Genomic DNA, 22,950 nt, shown 5'->3' on the forward strand with positions numbered 1-22,950 from the left:
TTTTTAAAAGTTTGTTTATTTAGAGAATGCAAACAGGGGAGGAGCAGGGAGGGAGAGAAAGAATCCCAAGCAGACTCTGCACCATCAGCACTGAGCCCGATGCAGCGCTCAATCTGACAAGTTGTGAGATCATGACCTGAACTGAAACCAAGAGTCAGATGCTTAACCGACTGAACCAACCAGGTGCCCCCATAAAAATTTTTTAAAAGCCATAAAGTTCAAAAGACAAAAGAAAAAAAAAAGCCCCAATATGTAGTGTTTTCCAATTTCTGTGGTGTAAACACTCCCACCATGTTTGACTTTAAGATACCAATGTGACATCACTCAATGCAGAGTTAGTAAGAGATATACAGTAGCATATATAACATAGTATTTTTACCATACAGATAACAACAGATGTAAATAACTTCAAGAGCAAAGAATGTAGTAAAATAATTAGGAATTAATGAATTTTAAATATGTATTACCTATGTTTTAACCTTATTTAAGTTTATATAATTTAGTTTTTAATAATGGCTGTGTCTAAAAACTGGCTTGCACGGGCACCTGGGTGGCTCAGCTGGTTAAGCGTCCAACTAACTCTTGGTTTTGGCTCAGGTCATGATCTCACAGTTTGTGAGATTGAGCTCCATATTGGGCTCTATGCTGACAGTGCAGAGCCTGCTTGGGATTCTCTCTCTCCTTCTCTCTCTCTCTGCGCCTCCCGTTCTCTCTCTCTCTCAAAATAAGTAAATAAACTTAAAAAAAAAAAAGCTGGCTTACAAAATTCCTGAAAATTTAACAATTAATTCTCACAAGCCAGTGAAAGCCATGTCCAGCACACCACTGCACAAGTATGAATCCAAAGTAGTTACTTCTGAGTGACATCCGTGAAAGTGTTGTGAAGAACCTCTGAAAATCCTCTTCTTCATAAAAGCAATGAGACTACTGGCAAAAGTGTAAACATAAACTTACTCTGTTCTCTGGAAGTTAACAAAGGTCTCCAAAAATTCAGGCTGTGTTTATTTAAAAAAAACAGTTGAAAAGTGAGCTTTGTGCAATTTTAACTTGCCCTATTCCAATTTTCTCCTTCCCTAGTTCTCTGGTAGCCTTGAAAAGCAACAACCCACAATCACAGTGAAAACTACCAGCCTGGAAGTCACAAGATGGAATAATAGAATAAAACTCCTTCAAATCTCCTCTCCTAAAAAACTGTTATTATTTGACCCGTCTGATGGTTCTCTGGAAAACCCAATTCATAGGTTGTCTTTATTTGATCTGACTTGGAGTTTGCCAGTATAAACCTCTTTTTCCCCTCAAAGAAGTTTGTCCAAAACTGTCAGAGATAAATGTTTAACAATGCAGCTGCCTGATGCATTAGATAGCAGGGCAAACAAGGTTAACCAAAAAACTCAAAAGGGAAAACTGGGAAATGAGATCTCCATAGAGGGCTCTGAAAAACTCTGATATGAACCTTGGTATTGAAATGGTGATACACATGTCCAGGTTGTGCATATGCTCAGGAATGACATGAGAAGGCCCTACACACACCACTCTGGCTAATCTTGAGACTCAGCATAAGCAAGAAATAGGCAGAATTTTATTTTATTTATTTTATTTAATTTATTTTATTTTTTATTTTTTTAATGTTTATTTACTTTAGAGAGAGATGGAGCATGAATGGGAGAGGGGCAGAGAGAGAGGGGGACACAGAATCCAAAGCAGGCTCCAGGCTCTGAGCTGTCAGCACAGAGCCCGATGTGGGGCTCGAACTCATGGACCGCAAGATCATGACCTGAGCCGAAGTCGGATGCTCAACCAACTGAGCCACCCAGGCACCCCTAAATAGGCATAATTTTAAACTGCCTGGCTGAGTGTTGACTACATACCGCAAACTGCAAACAGAGCCCCTCAGCAAACACTGGAATACCTACTGGTTCCAGGCATATAAGGAAATCTCTGTCAAATCATTATCTCAGGAAACTATATTCAAAGAACTAAAGGAAAGTATAAGGACAATACCTTAAAAATTAGAGAATATCAATAAAGAGATAGAAATTATTTTTTAAGGACAAAATAGAAATGGTGGAGTTGAAAAGTATAATAACTGAAGTGAAAATTTCACTAAAAAGGCTCAACAGAAGGTAAGAGTCAGCAAAAGTGAAAAATACATTAATTTAGATTATCCAATGTGAGAAAAAAGGGAATAGAATGAAGAAAATGAACAAAGCCTCAGACATCTGAGGGACTACCATCTAAAATACCAATATACTCATAATGGATATCAAAGGAGAGGAGAGACAGAATGGGCAGAAGGGATATTTGAAGAATGACTGAAAATCCTCCCAATTTGACAAAAACAACAATGCACATATCCAAAAAGCTCAATATATTCCACATAAGATAAATTCAAAGTGATCCACATGTAGACACATCACAGTGAAACTGTCAAAAACAAAAGACAAAGAATTTTGAAAGCAGCAAGAGAGGAATGACCTGTCAAGTCCAAGGAAGAACTTTAACAGTTGGGTTTCCCATTAGTAAACAATGAAGCCAAAAAAGTGGGATGACATATACAAAGGGCCAAAAGAAAAAGACTTAAACAAAAATTTTTTTAATGTTTATTTATTTTTGAGAGAGAGAGAAACAGAGCATGAGCAGGAAATGGCCAGAGAGAAAGAGAGAGAGCGAGAGAGAGAGAGAGAGAGAGGGAGAGGGAGAGGGAGACACAGAATCTGAGCAGGCTCCAGGCTCTGCGCTGTCAGCATAGAGCCTGACGTGGAGCTCAAACTCATGAACCATGAGATCATGACCTGAGCCCAAGTTGGACACCTAACTGACTGAGCCACACAGACACCCCAAGAAAAAGACTATTAATCAAGAATTATGTATCAAGCAAAATTATCCTTTAAAACTGAAGGATCAACTTTCATCATTACAGTATGAGGAGCTCCATAACCTCCTCCAAAATGAAAATTATTAAAGGAAACAAAAACTAGGGGCGCCTGGGTGGCTCAGTCGGTTAAACGTCCGACTTCAGCTCAGGTCACAATCTCGCGGTCCGTGAGTTCGAGCCCCACGTCGGGCTCTGGGCTGATGGCTCAGAGCCTGGTGCCTGCTTCCGATTCTGTGTCTCCCTCTCTCTCTGCCCCTCCCCCATTCATGCTCTGTCTCTCTCTGTCTCAAAAATAAATAAAACGTTAAAAAAAATTAAGAAAAAAAAGGAAACAAAAACTAAAACACACACACACACACACAAACAAAAGACAAATTTTAACCCCCCCCCGCCAAAAAAAAAAAATTGGAAAAAAGAATACCACTCAAAGCCTTTGGAAATGATTCTAAGAGCAAACAGCAAATGAAGAAACATCTTTTGAGGTGCCTGTTTGGCTCGGTCAGTTAAGCATCCAACTTCAGCTCAGGTTATGATCTCGCCGTTTGTGGGCTCGAGTCCCACACTGGGCTCTTTACTGTCAGCACGGAGCCTGCATGGGATCCTGTCTCGTGTTCTCTCTCTGCCCCTCCCCCTCTCGCTTGCTCTCTCTAAATAAACTCAAAAAAAACAGAAAAAGAAAAGAAACATCTCTTCAGGAAATTCTATAAATATTTGGTAGGCAAGGTGAATATCTATGGTTTCTCAGGAAGACTGCTGCCTGCTTCTCCACTCCCAGCCAGTGAGGTGGATACTCCACTGGATTGCATCAACCTACAACACAGAGCTGTTTCCCCTTTCAGCTACCAGCTGGAAGGCTTTGTTCCTGGGAGGAACAGGACTTGAGTATTTCTCATCCTGCTCCCAGCTGTCTGTTGCCGAGAAGTCCTAAGTGAATGTGGTTGAGAGGTAGGGGCTCCCTTCTTTCACCCAACCTCTGCCTTGGGAGACTCTACCTGGGTATGGCACAGTGAGAATCCTGTAGGAAGTACAATACAAGGAAAATGCAAGTTCAAACCAGGAGATAATGTTTCACACCCACCCAGATGATACAATAAAAACAACAACAAAAAAAACAGGAGAGATTTAGAAAAATTGGAACCTTCATAATTCCTAAAATCTTTGTAAAACAATTTGGCAGTTCCTCAAAAAATTAAACATAGAGTTGTCACATGACCCAGCATTTCCAATCTTAGGTATATACCTAAGAGAATTGAATGATTTTGTTCACATGAAAAGTCTAGAATAAGCACATCTATAGTAACAGAAAGTAGATTACGGGCTCCTGGCTGGCTTAGTCAGTAGAGCATGTGACTCTTGATCTTGGGGTCATGAGTTTGAGTCCCAAGTTGGGTGTAGAGATTACTTAAAAAAATAAAATCTTAAAAACAAAAAAAAATAGATTAGTAGTTGTAGGAGTTGGGGGGAGGGAAGAGAAATGACTGCTAATGGTTATGAGGTTTCCTTTTGGGGTGGTAAGTATATTCTGGAATTAGTAGTGGTAAGTACTGTACAAGTGTATGACAATAGAAAGTCCATTGAGGGGCGCCTGGGTGGCTCAGTCAGTTAAGCGTCTGACTTTGGCTCAGGTCATGATCTCACGGTTCGTGAGTTTGAGCCCCACGTCGGGCTCTGTGCTGACAGCTCAGAGCCTGGAGCCTGTTTCAGATTCTGTGTCTCCCTCTCTCTCTCTGACCCTCCCCCATTCATGCTCGGTCTCTCTCTGTCTCAAAAGTAAATACACGTTAAAAAAAAAAAAAGAAAGTCCATTGAATTGCATAATTTAAAAGGGTGAGTTAATGGTACCTGAGTTATATCTCTGGGTGGGGAAGTGAGAGGAGGAGGGAGAAGGCGAGGGAGAGGGAGAGGGAAAGGGAGAGGGAGAGACAGAGAGAGAGGAATAGTTACTTTTCACTTGGTCATTATGGCTTAGGAGGTTGGGAATCATTTGGTCAGCCTCATGCAGTGTCAACCACACACTCATAGCTTACCTCAGTTCCTGTTTCTCTCCAGTCCCAAGCCCGACTTCCCCCTGGCCACACTTTGCAGTCCTTATAGGTTTTAGTAGAGCCTTGTACTTTCATTTGCCCCCATGATAGGGAAGCAATTTCAGGGGAGGACATAAGGAACTTAACTGAACTCTGAAATTAAAAGAAAAATATGTCAAATAAGTTATGAAGTAAGGTTGAAAACAACTCCAAAACACAGGAGCTAGTCTACATACAAAAATGTATTCTAAAATACTATATACAAAATACAGGAAACCTTGGTCCGCTGTGAGTTAACTTTGTCATTTATGTGGTTGTCACTTCTTCTCTAGAGGTCTCAAAAGTAAAATGTTATTCTTGGGATCCTGAATCATTTAACCATGGAAACTAGATACTACATTACTAAGACTCTGGGTGGAATTCTCGATATTTTTTGAGAGATAAAATTAAAAGATTTACTTCAGCATGATGAAGGAGGTTGACACATCCTCTCCCCAAAAAGTAAGTATAAAGCTGTACAAGTCTTTCAAAAGAATAACTTGGCACTCTAGAAATAATAATAAAGGCATACTACAAGCTGCAAAGTGCTTATTTATGAAAGCCACTGTATTTCAGAGATCAATAACATAGCTTGCTGTTCCTGCCTGGGATTACTGTCATGTCCCCACATCAGTTCTGTTGGCACAGAGGTTCACCTTGGTTGAGGCAGAACATGAAAACCAACAACAGTCTTGCTGCTTTGGCCAGAGGAGGCTTGATTGATTTAGAGCATTAGAAGCTAAACTGGTGAGCTCAGCGGCAAGCAAGCAAACATGGATGGCAGGTGGCTCTGCTTCCTTGCTATTGTGAGTGTTTGGGGCAAGCGATGGATTTGCAGAGTAGGCAGGGATTTAACAGGAATTTCTCAGAGCTCACATAGCTATAGGGGGCTTGATGAGCTCTCCACATATCTGGAGTGGACCAATTGCTGTGAGTATGTGTATCAAAGACACAAACTGAGTAGGCCTAAATCATGCAAACATTCTGGGCCAGTGGAACCAAAAGCACATGCAAAATAAAGAAGCAAGAAAGCACAAGAGCACTTAGAATAAAGTAAAAGCCAGGCGAGACATGAAAACAACGTGAACATTGAAGGTACTCCCCAGTGCACACACTGACCCACCAGTAGAGTGAAAGTCTTACTGGCTTGAGTTGTTTGAACACAGTCTTTCTTTGCCTGAATACTAAGCCATGTAGGAAGCCGAACTTAAAAATAAAAACAGGAAGAGAAATTAAGGAGCACCTGGCTGGTTCAATTGGAAGAGCATGCGATTCTTGATTTTGAGATCATGAGTTCGAGCCCCACATTGGGTGCAGAGATTACTAAAAAAATAAATAAGCTTAAAAAATATGAATAGGGGAGTCTGGGTGGTTCAGTCGGTTAAGTGTCTGACTCTTGGTTTCCCCTCAGGTCATGTTCTCACAGTTCATGAGCTCAAACCCCCCATCAGGCTCTGCACTGGCAGCATGGAGTCTGCTTGGGATCCTCTCTCTCTTTCTCTCTCTCTCAAAATAAATATACTAAAAAAATAAAATAAATGAATAAAAATTAAAAACAGATTTCAGTGGCCACACATTGCATGAGAGAATTTACAGATTTAGTCTAAGCAAGTGACTAAGTACAAAGAACAATAATGGGCAGGGGGAACATCAGAACCTAGGCTTCCAAGAATGTATCCTAAAATATTCAGTTTTGGAGCATCTGAGTGGCTCAGTCTGTTGGGCATCTGACTTGGGTCAGGTCATGATCTCGCGGCTTGTGAGTTCAAGCCCTGCATCGGGCTCTGTGCCGAGGGCTCAGAGCCTGGGGCCTGCTTCAGATTCTGTGTCCCTCTCTCGCTCTGCCCCTCCCCCATTCATGCTCTGTCTTTCAGGAATAAATAAGCATTAAAAAAAAATTAAAAACATTAAGTAACTTTTGAAAATTGGTATAAGGGAAGTATAATGAATTGCTATGAGTATTGAAAAAGACTTCTGTGTTAGTTGGCTAGAACTTCCATAACAAAATACCACAAACTGAGTGGCTTAAAAAACAGAAATTTATTTTCTCAGTCTGGAGGCTGGAAGTCCAAGATCAAGGTGCCAACAGGGTTGATTTCTGGTGACACCTCTCTTCTGGCTTGCAGATGGGTTTCTCCTTACTTTGTCTTCACATGGCCTTTTCTTTGTGCATTAGAACTCTTGGTGTCTTTCTTGATCTTTTTTGGGGGGGTGTGGTAGGGTTCATATTCCTAATTCAATCTTTTTACTAGTTATAATTCCATTCAGATTTTCTACTGTTTTTTGAGTTTCATTAGTTTGTATTGTTCTATTCATTTCACTTAGATTATCTAATTTGCTGGCAAACAATTATTTATAATATTCCTTTATAATCCTTTTTAAAAATTACTGTAGTTATGTCCCCTTGTTCATTTCAGTTACTTGACTTTTCTGTTTTCATCTTTGCCAGTCTAGCTAAAGACTTGTCAATTTTGTAGTTATTTTCAAAGAATCAATTTTTGGATTTGTTGCTTTTCTCTATTTTTCTATTCTCTCTTTCATGAAGATCTATGCTAATCTTTATCATTTCCTTCCTCCTATTTATTTTGTGTTTAGTTTGCTGTTTTCCAGTTTTATAAAGATGTAAACTTAGGTTATTGATTTGAAATAATCTTTAAAAAATTTTTTTTAATGTTTATTTTTTTGAGAGAGAGAGCGTGAGCAGGGGAGGGGGGAGGAGGAGAGAGAGAGAGAGAGAGAGACAGACAGACAGATGCAGAATCTGAAGTAGGTTCCAGGCTCTGAGCTGTCAGCACAGAGCCCAACGCAAGACTCGAATGCAAGAACCTAGAGATCATGACCTGAGCTGAAGTCGATTATGACCTGACTCATAACCCACTGAGCCACCCAGGAGCTTCTGAAATCTTCTTCTTAAAAGTAGGCATTTACATATAGCGTATTTCTCTTTAAGTAGTGTTTTAGGTGTATCCCCTAAGTTTTGTTTTTTTTATGTTTTCATTTTTATTTATCTTAAAGTATTTTCTAATTTTATGATTTCTTCTTTGAACAATTGGTTATTTGGGTGTGTGTCACTTAACATCCATATACAAATTAATTTTCCAAATTTTCTTCTGTTTTTTATTCTGGCTAAATTCCATGTTTGGAGAACATGTTTGGCATAATTTCACCATGCTTAAATTTGTTGAGTCTTCTTTTTTATGCCCTAGCACATGGTTTGTCTTGGAGAATTTTCCATGTGTACTTGGGAAAAATGTGTATTCAGCTATTGTTATGCAGTATCCATAGATGTTTGTTAAATCTAGTTATTTTGTTGTGTTTTTCAAGCAAATTTCTTTGTTTACAGTCTGCTCAGTTGTCCTAGATGACCATTACTGAAAGTGGAGAATTGGGGCGCCTGGGTGGCTCAGTGGGTTAAGTGTCCAACTTCGGCTCAGGTTATGATCTTGCAGTTCATGACTTCGAGCCCCATGTTGGGGTCTGTGCTGACGGCTTGGAGCCTGGAGCCTGTTTCAAATTGTATCTCCCTCTCTCTTCCCCTCCACCATTCATGTTCTGTCTGTCTATCTCTCTCTCAAAAATAAACTTTAATAATAATAATAATAAAAAGAAAGTAGAGAATTGAAGTTTCCAAGTAGTATTGTTGAATTCCTCTATTTCTCCTTCCAATTCTGTCAGTTTTTGCATCTTGTGTATTAGGGCTCTTGATGTATTGATTCCATGTGATTTTGATAAACCTCTAGCTTTAGGAATGAAGCACTGACCTTTGTATATCTTGCTGTAGGAATGAAGCATTGACCTAGGCTAATGCATTCAGTACATTCTACTTTCACTTTCTACACTGGGCACACTGGCTCATGGTTGAATGTGAGAGCAGAGATGGACCAATCAGTGTCAGTTTGGGGACTTTTTTGGGGAGCTTCTGAGATATTGAGGCTGGGATGTATAGAATATAGAAAAGTACCTTGAAACTGCTAGTACTATGAGGGAAATCGGTCTGAAAATTCAACCCATGAATAGGAAGACTAAACAGAGAGAAATACTGAGAAACAGACTTACCACCTGATTAGACCATACCTCAAGCATGACCTACCACTGGTCTTTTCAGTTATGTAAGGTAATAAATTTCCTTTATGTTTAAGCCTGTTTGTCTTTTACTTCCAAATTAAAGTATTTTGACATAATTTATTTTAATGATTTCCCAGATATCCGAATATCATCTTAAGAGTACTAAAGAAATACTTTTGCAACCTAGTTCTGCTTGGTGCTTGGAAAATTGGTGTGCCTGACATATACAATTTTACTGAATGAAAAATATACGATAGCTACTGTATTCATGCTTAGATGTCATCTAGGAGTGTGATATTAAAGCAGGAATTTTACCCAATAATATCTATTTCCTTTGTCATAATCAAGTGATAAAGATCCCATTTGTTCATTCATCCAGACATTCATTCATTTATTTTCCTCCACATGTAAAGGTAAGGGAATGTGTTTCAAACTCTTTGTCTAAACCACAGCAACAAATACATTTTATGTCATAATACACGCTGGCAAACATACATATTTCATAAATATTTCTTGCAATATATACTTATCCTTACTATAGATGATACACTATTTTCTGTTCTATTTTTTTAGCACTGTTCTATTTTTATTCTTTGTCATTTTTAATGTAATTCTGGTCTTGATCCACCACATTGATTTTAAAACTATGGGTCATGACCCAGTGTTTAAAAAATATTGCTATAGGCTAGGGCTATATTCAAAATAAATAATGAGGGCAGCATGTGCACTGGCTACATCAAGATGGGAGTGGACTTTTTATTTAAGGTCAATTAAGTAATGACCTTATCAAAATTTTTGTCTCTTTCTGCAAAACTGTTGTTAAAGATGTGTTCTAGGTCAGATTTTTCTTAAAATGGGGTCTTCAGATCCCCAGGTCTAGAGATACATAGATGTATCTGAAAGTTCTACCAATATGTTTTAATTTCAATTTGTGTTTAAGCAGTATTACTTAAAAAACTATTTTACTATACATTAAGTAAAAACTTTTCTTTTGCTATGATAAGTCACAACTATAAATGTTTTCCTAAAGTAAGACTTTCTTTTTTGTTTTTATTTTTTCATTGTGGCAAAATATACATAAAATAAAATTTACCCCTTTAACCATTTTTTTTTCTTAAGTGGGCTTCATAAGCCCAGCATGGAGTCCAACTTGAGGCCTGAACTCACACCCTGAGATCTTGACCTGAGCTGAGATCAAGAGTCAGCTGAGAGAGTTGCTGGTAGCTCAGTAGGTTGAGTTTCCGGCTCTTTATTTTGGCTCAGGCCATGAGCTTGTGGTTCGTGGGATCTAGCCCTGTGTCCATCTCTGGACTCTCAGCGTGGAACCTGCTTGGGATTCTCTCTCCCTCTCTCTATGCCCCTCCCCCACAAACGCTCTTCTCCCCCCCCCCCCCCATACATAAACTTTAAAAAATTTTGAAAAGGGGAGCCTGAGTGGCTCAGTTGGTTGAACATCTTGGTTTCAACCCAGGTCATGATCTCATGGTTGGTGAATTTGAGCCCCACATCAGGCTCCACACTGATGGTATGGAGCCTGCTTGGGATTCTCTCTCTCTCCCCGCCTCTCCCCGGCCCCTCCCCCCCATTTGCACGCTCTCTTTCTTTCAAAATAAATAAACTTAAAAAAAAAATCTTTAAATTAAAAAAGATGAAAAAAAAAAGAGTCAGCTGAGATCAGGTCAGATGTTCAATGGACTGAGCTACCCAGGCACCCCCCTTTTCAATAATTTTTAAGTGTATACTTAAGTGGCATAAAGTATAGTCACACTGTTGTGTTGACTTTAATTTTTCACAGCAGTATTTCTTAAAATGTAATTTTCAAGAGTATTTGAGAAATTTCAAAAAAACATTTTTCCCTTTAAAAAGAGTTTGTGTATTACTCAGGATTAGGAGTCAGTATTGTAGGTTACACATTGAACTTACAATCTAGATTTATTTTTCCTCCCTTGACAAAAATGAATATTTTTCTTTAGATAATGAGAATGATGTAGAGCACTGGGCTTTTTTCCCCCTAGAAACACAGAAATTCAATAATTGTAAGCATTTTCTGTTCCCAATATAATTATTTGCCTGTACTGTATATCTTTATCTTCCTTTCATCATAAATTGTCCTATTTTACACGGTTTATATTATACCTTGTTTCAAATTCTTTTTAAAAAGGTACTATGTAAGTTTTAAATGCACGCTGAAAATTCTGGCTCAAAGTAGTAGACTATATAAATTATGGCTGAATTCAATCTAAATTTTAGAAATTCCTTTGTTCAATAATAGCAACTAATGTTTTAAAAATAGTTCTAGTGAATGTGCCAGGGATTGCGCTAGTCAATTTACTGTGAATACCTAGTAAAATCCTACCATTTAAGTACATTTATTAACCCCACTTCACAGAGGTTCAAAGAAATGAAGAATCTTCTGTAATGTCCTGAAGCAGTTCTGTTAGGACCCAAGTCTGACTGACTTCCAAAGCTCAGGCTCCTAACCATAACGCACCGTTACATTCCAAGCTGCACATTCTACTTTGCAAGATTGATAGTTTTCTGAGATTCTTTGTGGGAGAATGAGCACTGCTGCCCCAATGAAACTGAACCTTGTCTTCTAACAAAGTTTTTGCTCTTGCACCAAGTCGCTATCCTGTCCGTTTTCTTAGTGGAGTCCTAGCCCACCAACTGACCCTGGTCCCCTATAAGATCTTTGTGCCTCAAGAGTCCCTTCCCCTCACACCCTGGCAACCACAGCAGGGCCCTGTCCCCTCACACCTTGGTCGGCCTGAAGAGCCTGGTCCCTTCTAGACCCTGATCTCCTTGCAGGGCCCCGATTCCTCAGCTAGGTGATCCCTGCAGAGCCTCATTCCCTCAGGTCCTCGTCCCTCAGGTCCTCGTCCCCCAGAGCCCTCAGACCCTGTTTTTCAGTATAGCTACGATTCTTGTGCCCCAGCAGACAGCAATACCCTTCAGCAAAGCTTCGCAGGCACTTCTTATAAAGGTCTCACCTCAATCCCTAATTAAGAGCACTTCTCAGCCTTTCCCCTTTCCAACCTTCTCCCAGAACCGTGCTTTTCGATTCTCCTCTTTTTCTGCTGCTTATTCACTCTCCTAAACTTCCCCCACCATCTGATGGCCGGGTTTTAGATCCCGGAGCTCCCACAAAACTCACCCAACGTTCTCTCTCCACGAGAGTTGCGATCCCACACCGCTCCGCGCTTTACCTCTCACCTTGGTTGGTTCAGGCCCTCTCGGCTAAGAGCTCCCCCCACTCGCCCCGCCCCGAAAGAGCCTTTCAGCCAGTCGTCGCCAGAAGCCCCGCCCCCTCCAAGACTATTGGCCACCACTCCTCAAAAGTCCCGCCTCTTCAAGCTTCCAGTCCTCCTCCCTGCCCCGCTTCCCTTGTTTTCATTCCCCCTGTCACACGAGGCTGTGGCAAACCCAAAGTGGGAGGGGCGAGGAAGAGGGAGGGAAGGGGGCGGAAAGAGGGCGGAAAGTGAAAGGCACAGAGCGCCTCTCTTTCCCTCGTCTGGTTGGGTTCTCGACTGCTCCGAGCAGCCGTTGTATTGTGGGATCGCGGCGCCGTGCCTGAGACGCTCGGATCCGCAGGAGAGCCTACTCACTAGCGCCTCCTGTTGTCTGTAAAGCTGCCCTGCCATTCCTCGGCACCTAACTCCCTCCACCCCCCCATCGCCTCCTCCTCCATCCTCCAGTTCAAAATGGCGGCGGCGGCAGCAGCGGCGGCCGCGATGGCTCCTCCGGGCTGCCCGGGTTCGTGCCCCAACTTCGCCGTAGTCTGCTCCTTCTTGGAGCGCTACGGGCCGCTGCTCGACCTGCCTGAGTTGCCGTTCCCTGAGCTGGAGCGGGTGCTGCAGGCGCCGCCGCCGGACGTCGGCAGTGGAGAAGGTAAGCGAGGGGCCCGAACGCCCGGCGGGAAGCGGCCCTGGCACGCTCCTTCTCTCCGCTGTTCACGGATATCCCGGGCCTCCGCGGCTCTGTCCTTCCCCTGGGGCGCAGCTCCGCCCGGCCTGGCCTCTCCGCCCAGCCCCCAGGGTCTTGAGCAGTGGGGAGGCGGGGCAGAGACCCCCTAGGGCCACCGGGCCTGGCGCCGAGCGGAGGTGGGGGCGTCGCGGGCTAGATGTGGGCTGGGGGCGTGGAGGGGTCATTGTGCTGATCGGCGGCCCCTGGGACTGCTCCCCGGCGGCAGGGGCCGGTCCTCCACCCCTTCTCCCCCTGGGTGGCGGGGGAAGGGGAGCGCAGGTTCCGGCCAGCTTTGCGCTTTTCTCCTCCTCCCTTGCTTTGCTCCTTCCCCTCCTCCCACCATCCACCCGACCATCTCGGGGGAGGCTGGGCTCATCTTCTCGGGGCGCCCCTTTCTCTCCCTCCACCTGGGTGGGCGGGGGCCAGCGGACACTTCAGCTCTCCCTCCCTCTAGTGGGAACTCCCCCGAGAGAGTCGGCTCGCGTCTCTCTTCCTTTCCCCTCGAGGGCCAGTTTAACCCCCAAAACTCCTTCCTCAGAGTAGGGAGGTTTGCTCCTCCCCCATGGGAGAGGGTCCTTCTCCATTCTCGCTTTGGGGGTCGAAGTCGGCAGCATCTCTCCACTTTGGAGGTTAGAGGGTTAATTTTTCCTCCCCCATAGTTTTCCTCCTCCTTCTCCCCACCTCCCCCCAAATAATAGAAAAGCATCTCCCCACTTTTCTAATCCCTTCCCCCTTCATCTTGGCAGCGGGGCTTAGGGGAAGAAGTCGCCCTCCCATTTGCAGGGTGGGGTGGGGTGGTTAGTATGTAGGCTGGAGGAGGGGCTCAGACGGAGGGGGAAACAGTTGAAGAAGGTGCTTGTTGCTCATGTTTCTCTCTCTGGTGCTGCTGGTCTATTATTGGTGTTCGCAAGTGGTGCTCCTTCCACATAAGGCCACCGCGCGGGTGCAGGGCGCATGCTCTGCCCGGCCCCATTGAAACTTCCTGCTGCTGCTGCTGGTTGTTTCGCTGGAGCATCTTAGCTCTGTGCCTGCTGCCTCCGGCCCTTACACTGAGCGCGTACACTCACCCCTTATTTATTTCTGATCCATGGCTCTCCTTCCTTGGCGTATTTCTTCCCTCAAAGAAGGTTTTTTTGTTTTGTTTTGTTTTCTCTCTGTATTCTAAGCATTGCCTTTATCTGGGAACAGCCCTTGGCTGGAAAAGAGACGTTTTCCAGACCTTTTTTTTTGGTCCGTATTAGGTGGCTAAAGTGGACGGGGTATTGTATAAGACAGATAGCTGTTTCCTTTCTAAGAAAGCAAGGTTGCTCTTCAATTCTCCATGGAAATGAAGAAGTTTCTGCTAACAATCTTATTTACATTGCCAGGAAGGGTCCGAGTGTGAAGTTTTTCAAAATATTAGCTGTAGAGAAAATGATGTTATGACTACCAAAGACTCAAATTAATACAGCGTTTATGGTACAGGCACATATCCCTTCTTACCTGCCCAAATTTACCCTTAAACTCTGGCATATAAAAAGGTAGTTTATGTAGTATGAAATAAGAGTGTGATAAGTTACATTGTATAAAGACTTCCTGCAGAATTTCTTTAGAAGTTAAGCTTCCCAATATAGGTATTTTATTATGAAATTGTATTTATATTCAAGTTTTAGAGAAGTAGTCACTGAAATAGAATGCCTTAGTTGCTTTTAGCATACTGTTGGAAATGATAGTAATGTATGTATCTGGGAGAAATTTGGGAATTTGGGGAAAGAATTGCTGGCAGATTGTTTTTTGGAATTTTCTTGGACCAAGATGAAAGGCAGGCATAGACCTGTGATGGCATTGCATTCTGGGTGGCATACAAGTTTGCTTGCCTTCCATTCCTTTTAAGTATTTTGGCCACTGCATTTGGCTTGTTAGTTATAGAAGAAAAAATATCAGGGTCAGTTTACTAGTTCATGTTACCTTTCTATCTAGAATTGAACAATGGGCCTTGTACTAAATGAAAAATGAGAAATATTCTGGGCTGAGAAATTGTGCCAGTGGGCTCAGCCACTTCATTACCATTGGTATAGTTACATCTGTAATAATAGATCTTGTCATAATGTTACCTAAGAATAATTATTAATTAATATTATATAGTTCAAGATGCTTGGCAAATGAAAAGTCTTGCAGGTGAAATGCCATTACTGTGCAGGGAAAAGATTTTCAGGCCTTTGATGATGGTTAACCTACTTCTAACAGTTGGATAAAACAACACTGGCCAAACTAACAAGATTTGAACTGAGTCTTTTTATGAAGGAGTTGTGGTATACTAGAAAAAGTTAAAAGACATGGGTTTTCGCACTGAACAGTAATATATAAGTTGTAGGGCAAATTGCTTAATTTTGATGGACCTCGTCTCTTCAGTAAATAGAGATACTTATCTCAGGATCAAATGAAATATTTCAAAAATCCTTTCATAAACTAAGCGCTTGAAGTATTCTTCTATTACAAATTTTATTAAAGATGTTTATGAGAGAGAAGATCTACAAGTGTATTTGGAATTAAAATGTTAAATTCTAGTACGTTGTGAGAATAGGGGTGTGAGCTATTATACTCTTGGGGAAAAGTCTTTGTTATAATCAAATGAGTTTTGCTGTGTGTAAAATTTAACTATTTTTAAAAGACCATTCTTAATGTTACATAAAGAATCCTAGTTTATAAAATTCTTTGTTTTTTCTAGTGTGCTTATCCTTTAAAAGGTGCTTTTGAAAGTATATTCTTTTGAGTTGCCAGTTTAAGACTTTTCACCTCATCATTTTTTGTGATAGGTATAGCAACGTGATGACATCCTTTGGAGGAGTTTGTAGTTCTCTATATTGTCCTTGTTTAAGCACTTTATGGTCTTTTCCTGGAAAATTTGTTCTTAAGTTTTTATTTGACATTGTGGCTTTAGTTTAGAAAGCTTCCTTTATCCTCCAGAGAGTTAATGATTAAATTTGGTTTAAGTTGGAATGATATAATAATAAGTAGCATTTATTGAGCATTTACTATGTGCAGACATCATCTCATTCCTCACAACTATTCTCTGAGGTTAGTACTATTACTCCTGTTGGGCAGGCATAGAACTAAGGTTCAGGAGTTTGATTCAACTGCCCAGTGCCCAAGATTATATAGTTATTGGTAGAATCTGATTTCTAACCTAGATCTGAGTCCAAAGCCAGAAGATTACAGAATACCTTGCCATAGGGCCATATTTCCCAGATTGCACTAAAATACTCCAGGGTATTGCCACCAATTTACAGAGGCACCATGTGGTAGTTTAAATTTTCAAGGAAGATGCAGCAGTATTTGACATCTGTTGGTTGCCAGGTAAACTACTACTTGACATAACTCCTGATTTGAACATTAGATTATGCTATATTCCTTTGGGTGATGTATCTTTGTAAAGTTGGGTTTTGGGGGGTTGCTGTGACAAAATGTAAATACTGCATGAAAATCAGTGAGGAATAGGAAATCAGGATAGCAGTGTCCGATTTGATTCCAAGGTTTAAGAAGTTGTTCATTGCCCAACCATAATATGCATTGTGTAAGTAAGTGTGATTATTTTGGAATGAAGTAAAAAAATTTTTTTCAGCTAAAGTAGATTAGTTTTTCAAATTGCTGCTAACAACTTGGTAAGTGGAACTGTTAGTATTTCTTGGTTTAGTGTTGCTGTGAAAAAAATTAGTGAAATACCGAGGGTGTCATGAACCTAGAGAGCTTGGGAACCTGTGCTCTAGAGACTTTCATTGAGTTTGGGGGCTAGGAAGGAGTACTATATCCATTTTGACTTTATTTTGCAGGAAGAAAACCAAGGAGCTCAGATTGATTTCACGTGTATATAGCCAACCATTGGTGCTCTTCAGACTATTCTGTTAAAAGTTCAGGGGGGCGCCTGGGTGGCGCAGTCGGTTAAGCGTCCGACTTCAGCCAGGTCACGATCTCGCGGTCCGGGGGTTCGAGCCCCGCGTCGGGCTCTGGGCTGATGGCTCGGAGCCTGCAGCCTGTTTCTGATTCTGTGTCTCCCTCTCTCTCTGCCCCTCCCCCGTTCATGCTCTGTCTCTCTCTGTCCCAAAAATAAATAAAAAACGTTGAAAAAAAAAATTAAAAAAAAAAAAAAAGTTCAGGGACGCCTGGGTGTCTCAGTAGGTTAAGCATCCAGCCTCTGCTCAGGTCATGATCTCATGGTTCCTGGGTTTGAGCACCGCATCAGGCTCTGTGCTGACAGCTCAGTGCCTGGAGCCTGTTTCGGATCTGTGTCTCCCACTCTTCTCTGTCCCTCCCCTGCTTGCACTCTGTGTCTCCTTCTCTCAAAAATAAATAAACTTAAAAAAAAAAAAAAAGTCCACCTGTAGGTTGAAACTGTGGGGAGAAAAATTTAGATTTCTCGTTGATGTTAGTTAGAATAGGAAAAGGGTGTACTAACTGAAGGGATGTGTGTGTGTGTTTAAATGTTTATTTTATTTTTGAGAGAGAGAGCACGTGTGCGTGCAAGCAGGGCAGGGTCAGGAAGGGGGAGATGGAGAATTAGAAGCAGGTTCCAGGCTCCTGGCTGTCAGCCCAGAGCCCATCGTGAGGCTCAAACTCATGAACCATGAGATCATCACCTGAGCCAAAGTCAGAGGCTTAATTGACTGAGCCATCCAGGTACTGTGTGTGTGTGTGTGTGTGTGTGTGTTTAATATTAGGGAGAGTGCAAGTGGGGGAGGGGCAGAGAGGGGGACAGAGGGTCCAAAGCCGTCTCTGCGCTGACAGGCTGACAGTGAGCCTGATGTGGGGCGTGAACTCATGAACTGTGAGATAATGACCTGAGCTGAAGTTGGATGCTCAACTGTCTGAGCCACCCAGGTACCCCACCCCATGTGTGTTTTTAAAGTTTATTTATTTATTTTTGAGAGACTGGGAGAGAGTGCAAGTGGGGTAGTGGCAGAGAGAGAGGGAGAGAGAGAATCCCAAGCAGACTGCGCTGTGTGTTAGCCCAGTGTGGGGCTCGGACTCAATGAAATGTGAGATCGTGACCTGAGCTGAAGTCAGTGCTTAACCAACTGAGCCACCCAGGTGCCCATTTTTTTTTTTTTTAATTTATTTTTTTAAGTAATCTCTATACTCAACTTGGGCCCTGAACTCATAACTGCAAGACCAAGCATTGCATGCTCCACCAACCAACTCAGTCAACCAGGTATCCCTGAAGGTGTTGTTTTATCCCCATACCCTCACAATCTACTTTTGCCCTCCTAATTCTGTGCTCTATATGGACATCCCTAGCTTCCTCCTGACTGAAAGGGGATTATCAGGAGGTATGGATACAAGTAAAAGTGGACATTGACTTTGTGGGATTACCAACACTCAAGGCTCCCAAGTGTCTTTCCTCTCCTTCAGAGGACATTCTTTTTGAAGAGGAAAATGTACTTTTTCATTCTTTAAGGATAGTTTTTGTATATGTATTGGTTGAAAAGTTATATATATTTAATATCAGTCTATTAAAGTATATGTGGGTAATGTGTTATGATTCCCATAGTTCTGTGGTTGACTGAGTTATTTGTATGGTATTAAGTAAGTTGGATCATTTGTTTTTGGTTTGATTTTTTTGAGATTTTTATGTTACAAGAGCCATTTTATTTTATTTTTAATGCTTATTTTTGAGGGGGGGGGCAGAGAGAGAGAGAGGGAGAAAGAAGATTTAAAGTGGGCTCTGTCTGCACTGACAGCAGAGAGCCCCATTCAGGGCTTGAACTCATAAACCTTGAGATCGTGACCTGAGCCGAAGTCAGATGCTTAACTGACTGACCCACCCAGGCGCCCGACTAGGGCAGTTTTAGATTCAGTTTGTTTTTTTGTTTTTTTTTTTTTTTTTTGCATTTTTAAATGATTCTTCATACAGCTTTTACAGTCAAATGTTAAGTACAAAAGAATATACCTTTTATATACAACTGGATTGTGACTGTAACTCCTACTAGTGCTAATTGAATTGTGTGACAGTTGTTTTTAGATGAACTATACAAAGTAGAAATACGACTTTACCATAACTGGAGCCACCATCTATTGCTTTAAGCAAAAGATCTCATCAGATGCACGTGCCAAAAGTTGCATGGGTCAGCAGTAGTAGACCATTGGTGGTAGCATCGCTGGAATCGGAACCTGTTTTGGTTGAAAATGGCTCTGGTTTGGCTCTTCCACTTTTGAATAAAGAAATGTTCTTTAGACATTTATTAGAAGGAAAGAGAGAAGTATATTCTCCATCATTTTTGGTATGTCACAGAGTTGAGGTATCCAAAAGTTGTGGAGGTTCCTGGCTTGTCCCAGTACTGGAGATGATAGGGACAGAGGATTTTTCTGGCTAAGTTGGGCTTGTTAGTACAGACTGACTTGCTTGTTTTTTAATTGCTGAGAAATTTCTTTTGAAATTTATCTGTGTTTTAAAATCTCTGTTTGAAAGGTAAGCATTTAGCTATTAATATATGTATTGAATATCTGCTATATGCTAAGTATAGTGAACATGGTGTGGATTATTTTTAAAAAACACTAATTAAAAAAACAGTAATTAAACATGGGCTTTCTGTTAAGGATTTTCTAATCCAGTAAGAAGTAGCTCAGTTGAGTTGGACTTACAATTACCATTCAAAGGCTAAATTTTTTCTCTGAGTTTTTAGCAAGTGGAGTAATAGTCTATGAATTCTAGTCTCTAAATTAGTAGACTAAAAATATGTCTATGACAATTTAATGCAGTGTGGAAAAGTAAGAACAACTCAGACCCAAAGTACGTTTTAACCTGAGCCATATATTCAGTAAGGGAGATATTTATGTGTGTTCCTGATTTAAGAAAATTTTCTTTGTCTCTCTTTTCATGGATAGAGTCTTAAAATATTATGCCTTGGTACTTTTTGTTTTGTTTTTCTGTATGGTGGATCACATTATAAAGGGTATCAGGGTGTTTTCTATTTTTTGTGTGTGTGTTAGAGTTTTTACAGTATCAAATATTGCTTGAGAGAGTAATCTGGGGCTTCATTTTAAAAAGGATTTGTTCTTTCAACAAATGTTAATTGATTACCTACTATGTACCAGGCACATTTATATTCTGGGGATACATTAATGAAAAAGATAAGATCCTTGTTTTTATGGAGGTTACAGTTTACCAGCAAAAATAGACAGTGAAACAATAGGTTTTTTTTTTAATATTCTTTTTAAGTTTATTTATTTTGAGAGAGTCACTCACACTTGTGAGTGGGGGAGGGGCAGAGAGAGAGGGAGAGAAATTTCATGAACTGTGAGATCATGACCTGAACCAAAATCCAGAGTCAGAGGCTTAACTGACTGAGCCACCCAGGCACCCCAATAAGTTGGGTTTTTTAAAAAATATATGGACAAGTAATATGTGCACTTGGTAATGATGTATATTTTAGCGAACTTGTTTTATAATTTGTTTAGCTCTGTGTCTGTACTATGCCTTTTTGCCTATATTTGTACATGTTTATCTTAATCATTTTCTAAGTAATAGGATTATAGATTTTTATTTTTTCTTTTTTTTTCTTTTCACATTCCATATAATGATTATGTACTTCTTTGGTAATAACAAAAACATTATTTAAAAGTAGTCTTTTATCAAGAAGTGAAATGGGTGAAGGTGGTCAAAATTGGTCAACTTCCAATTATAAAATAAATAAGTCATGGGGATGTAATGCAGAGTATGTTGACTATATGTAATAATACTGTATGGTATATTGGAGAGTTGCTAAGAGAGTAGATCACAAAATTTCTCATCAAAGAAAAAAATTTGAAACTGTGTGCATTGATGAGTCTTAACTAGGTTTGTTGCAATGATCATTTTGCAGTATATACAAATATTGAATCACATTGTATACCTGAAACTAATATAATGTTATATGTAAATCATATCTTTTTAAAAAAGTTTTTAAAAAGTCTTCTGCATGAGTTGAGTATTCCCCATCTTCCTTTGTCTGCTCACTGTACTCCTACCAATCATTAATCACCAGGTGATCTGTGAAATTTTTCCTGCTTTCTCTCTCTCTCAAATTAAATTAACCACTTCCACCTCCTCACCCCATGTGAATTCTTTTGTAGATTTTATAGAGCAATACCTATAAAACTTCTGTGCACTTACAGCCTCGCCTACAAGACTGCAAGCTCCTTGAGGGCAGGAATAAATATTTATGAAATGAATAATTATTTCCCAACTCATTATAGGACCATGTTCTGTTCTAAAACTTTTTTAGAATTAACTCTTATATAAACATTTGCCAACATATGAGAATGAGATTCTTTCCATTCCTAGTCGGAAGTAATTGACATATTGGTTAGCACTAGCACTCTAACCAGATTTCATGTCTTGTTCCATTAGATGTAATATTGTATTTAAAATGAATGCATGGGGGTGCCTGGGTGGCTCAGTTGGTTAAGTGTACAACTCTTTACTTCAGCTGAGGTCATGATCTCACAGTTTGGTTCATGAGTTTGAGCCCTACATTGGGCTCTAGACTGACAGTGCAGAGTCTGCTTGGGATTCTCTCCCCCCCCCCCCTTTCTCTGTCCCTCCCCCACTCATGCTCTCTGAGTCTCTCTCCCATAATAAATAAATAAACTTTAAAAAAATCTAAATATATGGGGTCCCTAGGTGGTTCAGTAGGTTAAGCGTCCGAGTTCGGCTCAGGTCATGATCTTGCAGTCCTTGAGTTTGAGACCCTTGTCGGGCTCTGCTGATAACTCAGCCTCAGGCCTGCTTCAGATTCTGTGTCTCCTCTCTCTGCCCCTCTCCCGTTCATGCTCTGTCTCTGCCTCAAAAATAAATAAACATTAAAAAAATTAAAAATTAGGGGCGCCTGGGTGGCGCAGTCGGTTAAGCGTCCGACATCAGCCAGGTCACGATCTCGCGGTCCGTGAGTTCGAGCCCCGCGTCAGGCTCTGGGCTGATGGCTCGGAGCCTGGAGCCTGTTTCCAATTCTGTGTCTCCCTCTCTCTCTGCCCCTCCCCCGTTCATGCTCTGTCTCTCTCTGTCCCAAAAATAAATAAAAAACGTTGAAAAAAAATTAAAAATTAAAATATCTAAATATATTTAAAAAAATAAAATGAATGCATGTAATTAGTTAAAACCTAGTTAAAACCTGGTCACCCTAGTCTGTGATAGTCTAATGCAAGGTGAGTAAAGTATAGCTTGTAGGCCAAATCTGGCCCATTGTCTGTTTTTGTAAATAAAGCTTTATGGGTGCACATCCATGCTTATTTGTTTACAAAATTGTGGCTGCTTTCACACTAAAGTGGCAGAGGCAAGTGATTGTGGCAAAGAACATAAAGCTTGCACAAACTAAAGTGTTATCTGGCCCTTCACAGAATAAAAAAGAAATTTGTTGATCCCTATTCTAGTGAAGAAAGAAAGATGATTGTGGGTTTGAGTTTTCTCATTATCTAATTTTACACACAACTCTTTAACTGTTACTCTTTTTAGGTTAGGTAAGTATTTTAAATCTTTTCTGTTAACAGAATGATGATATTACATTGAACTAATTTTTTCCAAAGATAGCCATGGCTTCCTCTGTCTAATTGTCATATGGCAAGGCTGGGATGGGGGCCAAGTGACATAGTAATTGGCAGTAATGGTAAGAGTTGTAATATTGCTGTTAGAATGGCCTCAAAGTCTCATCCAGGTGGACTGGTTTAAGATCTCATTTGGAGGCAGCATCCCCAGGCCTTGGTGAGGATAAGGTTGGGAAAATGGTGATGCCATCTACTTAGATGAAAAAGGATGTATTTATTGAAAGTAGAACTTAAAAATATTTACTTGGGTTATTCAGGGGACAGAGGGTTGAGGAGAACATACTAAAGAATAACCTACTTAGTAGTGGGTGGAATTACATGCTTGAGCATCAGTCAGTTTCACAGGAAAAGTGCAGAATGTTGGTTTATAAAGCTTTAGCGCTTAGAATGCTGGATATGTCCAGGAATTCTGATACTTCTCCTGGTCCTTTT

At 40.8% G+C, this 22,950-nt stretch overlaps 2 protein-coding genes across 3 annotated transcripts in view; one reads left to right on the plus strand and one right to left on the minus strand.

The window, feature by feature from the left end:
• The window catches only part of AAMDC (adipogenesis associated Mth938 domain containing), a 30,303-nt gene extending 18,028 nt beyond the window's left edge, over nt 1–12,275 (minus strand). The window contains exons 1-2 of the mRNA XM_043580139.1: nt 12,158–12,275; nt 4,903–5,052 (exon numbers count right to left, since the gene is read on the minus strand). Coding sequence (XP_043436074.1) covers nt 4,903–5,034 — 132 coding nt within the window. The 5' untranslated portion in view covers nt 5,035–5,052; nt 12,158–12,275. The remainder of the gene's footprint in view (nt 1–4,902; nt 5,053–12,157) is intronic.
• Nucleotides 12,276–12,337: 62 nt separating this feature from the next.
• The window catches only part of RSF1 (remodeling and spacing factor 1), a 159,223-nt gene continuing 148,610 nt past the window's right edge, over nt 12,338–22,950 (plus strand). For both annotated transcript variants that reach the window (XM_043580136.1, XM_043580137.1), the window contains exon 1: nt 12,338–12,891. In XM_043580136.1, the coding sequence (XP_043436071.1) occupies nt 12,705–12,891 (187 nt within the window). In that variant the 5' untranslated portion in view covers nt 12,338–12,704. The remainder of the gene's footprint in view (nt 12,892–22,950) is intronic.

Source organism: Prionailurus bengalensis, chromosome D1 (assembly GCF_016509475.1).
Source record: "Prionailurus bengalensis isolate Pbe53 chromosome D1, Fcat_Pben_1.1_paternal_pri, whole genome shotgun sequence".
In the NCBI taxonomy this organism is placed as follows: domain Eukaryota; kingdom Metazoa; phylum Chordata; class Mammalia; order Carnivora; family Felidae; genus Prionailurus; species Prionailurus bengalensis.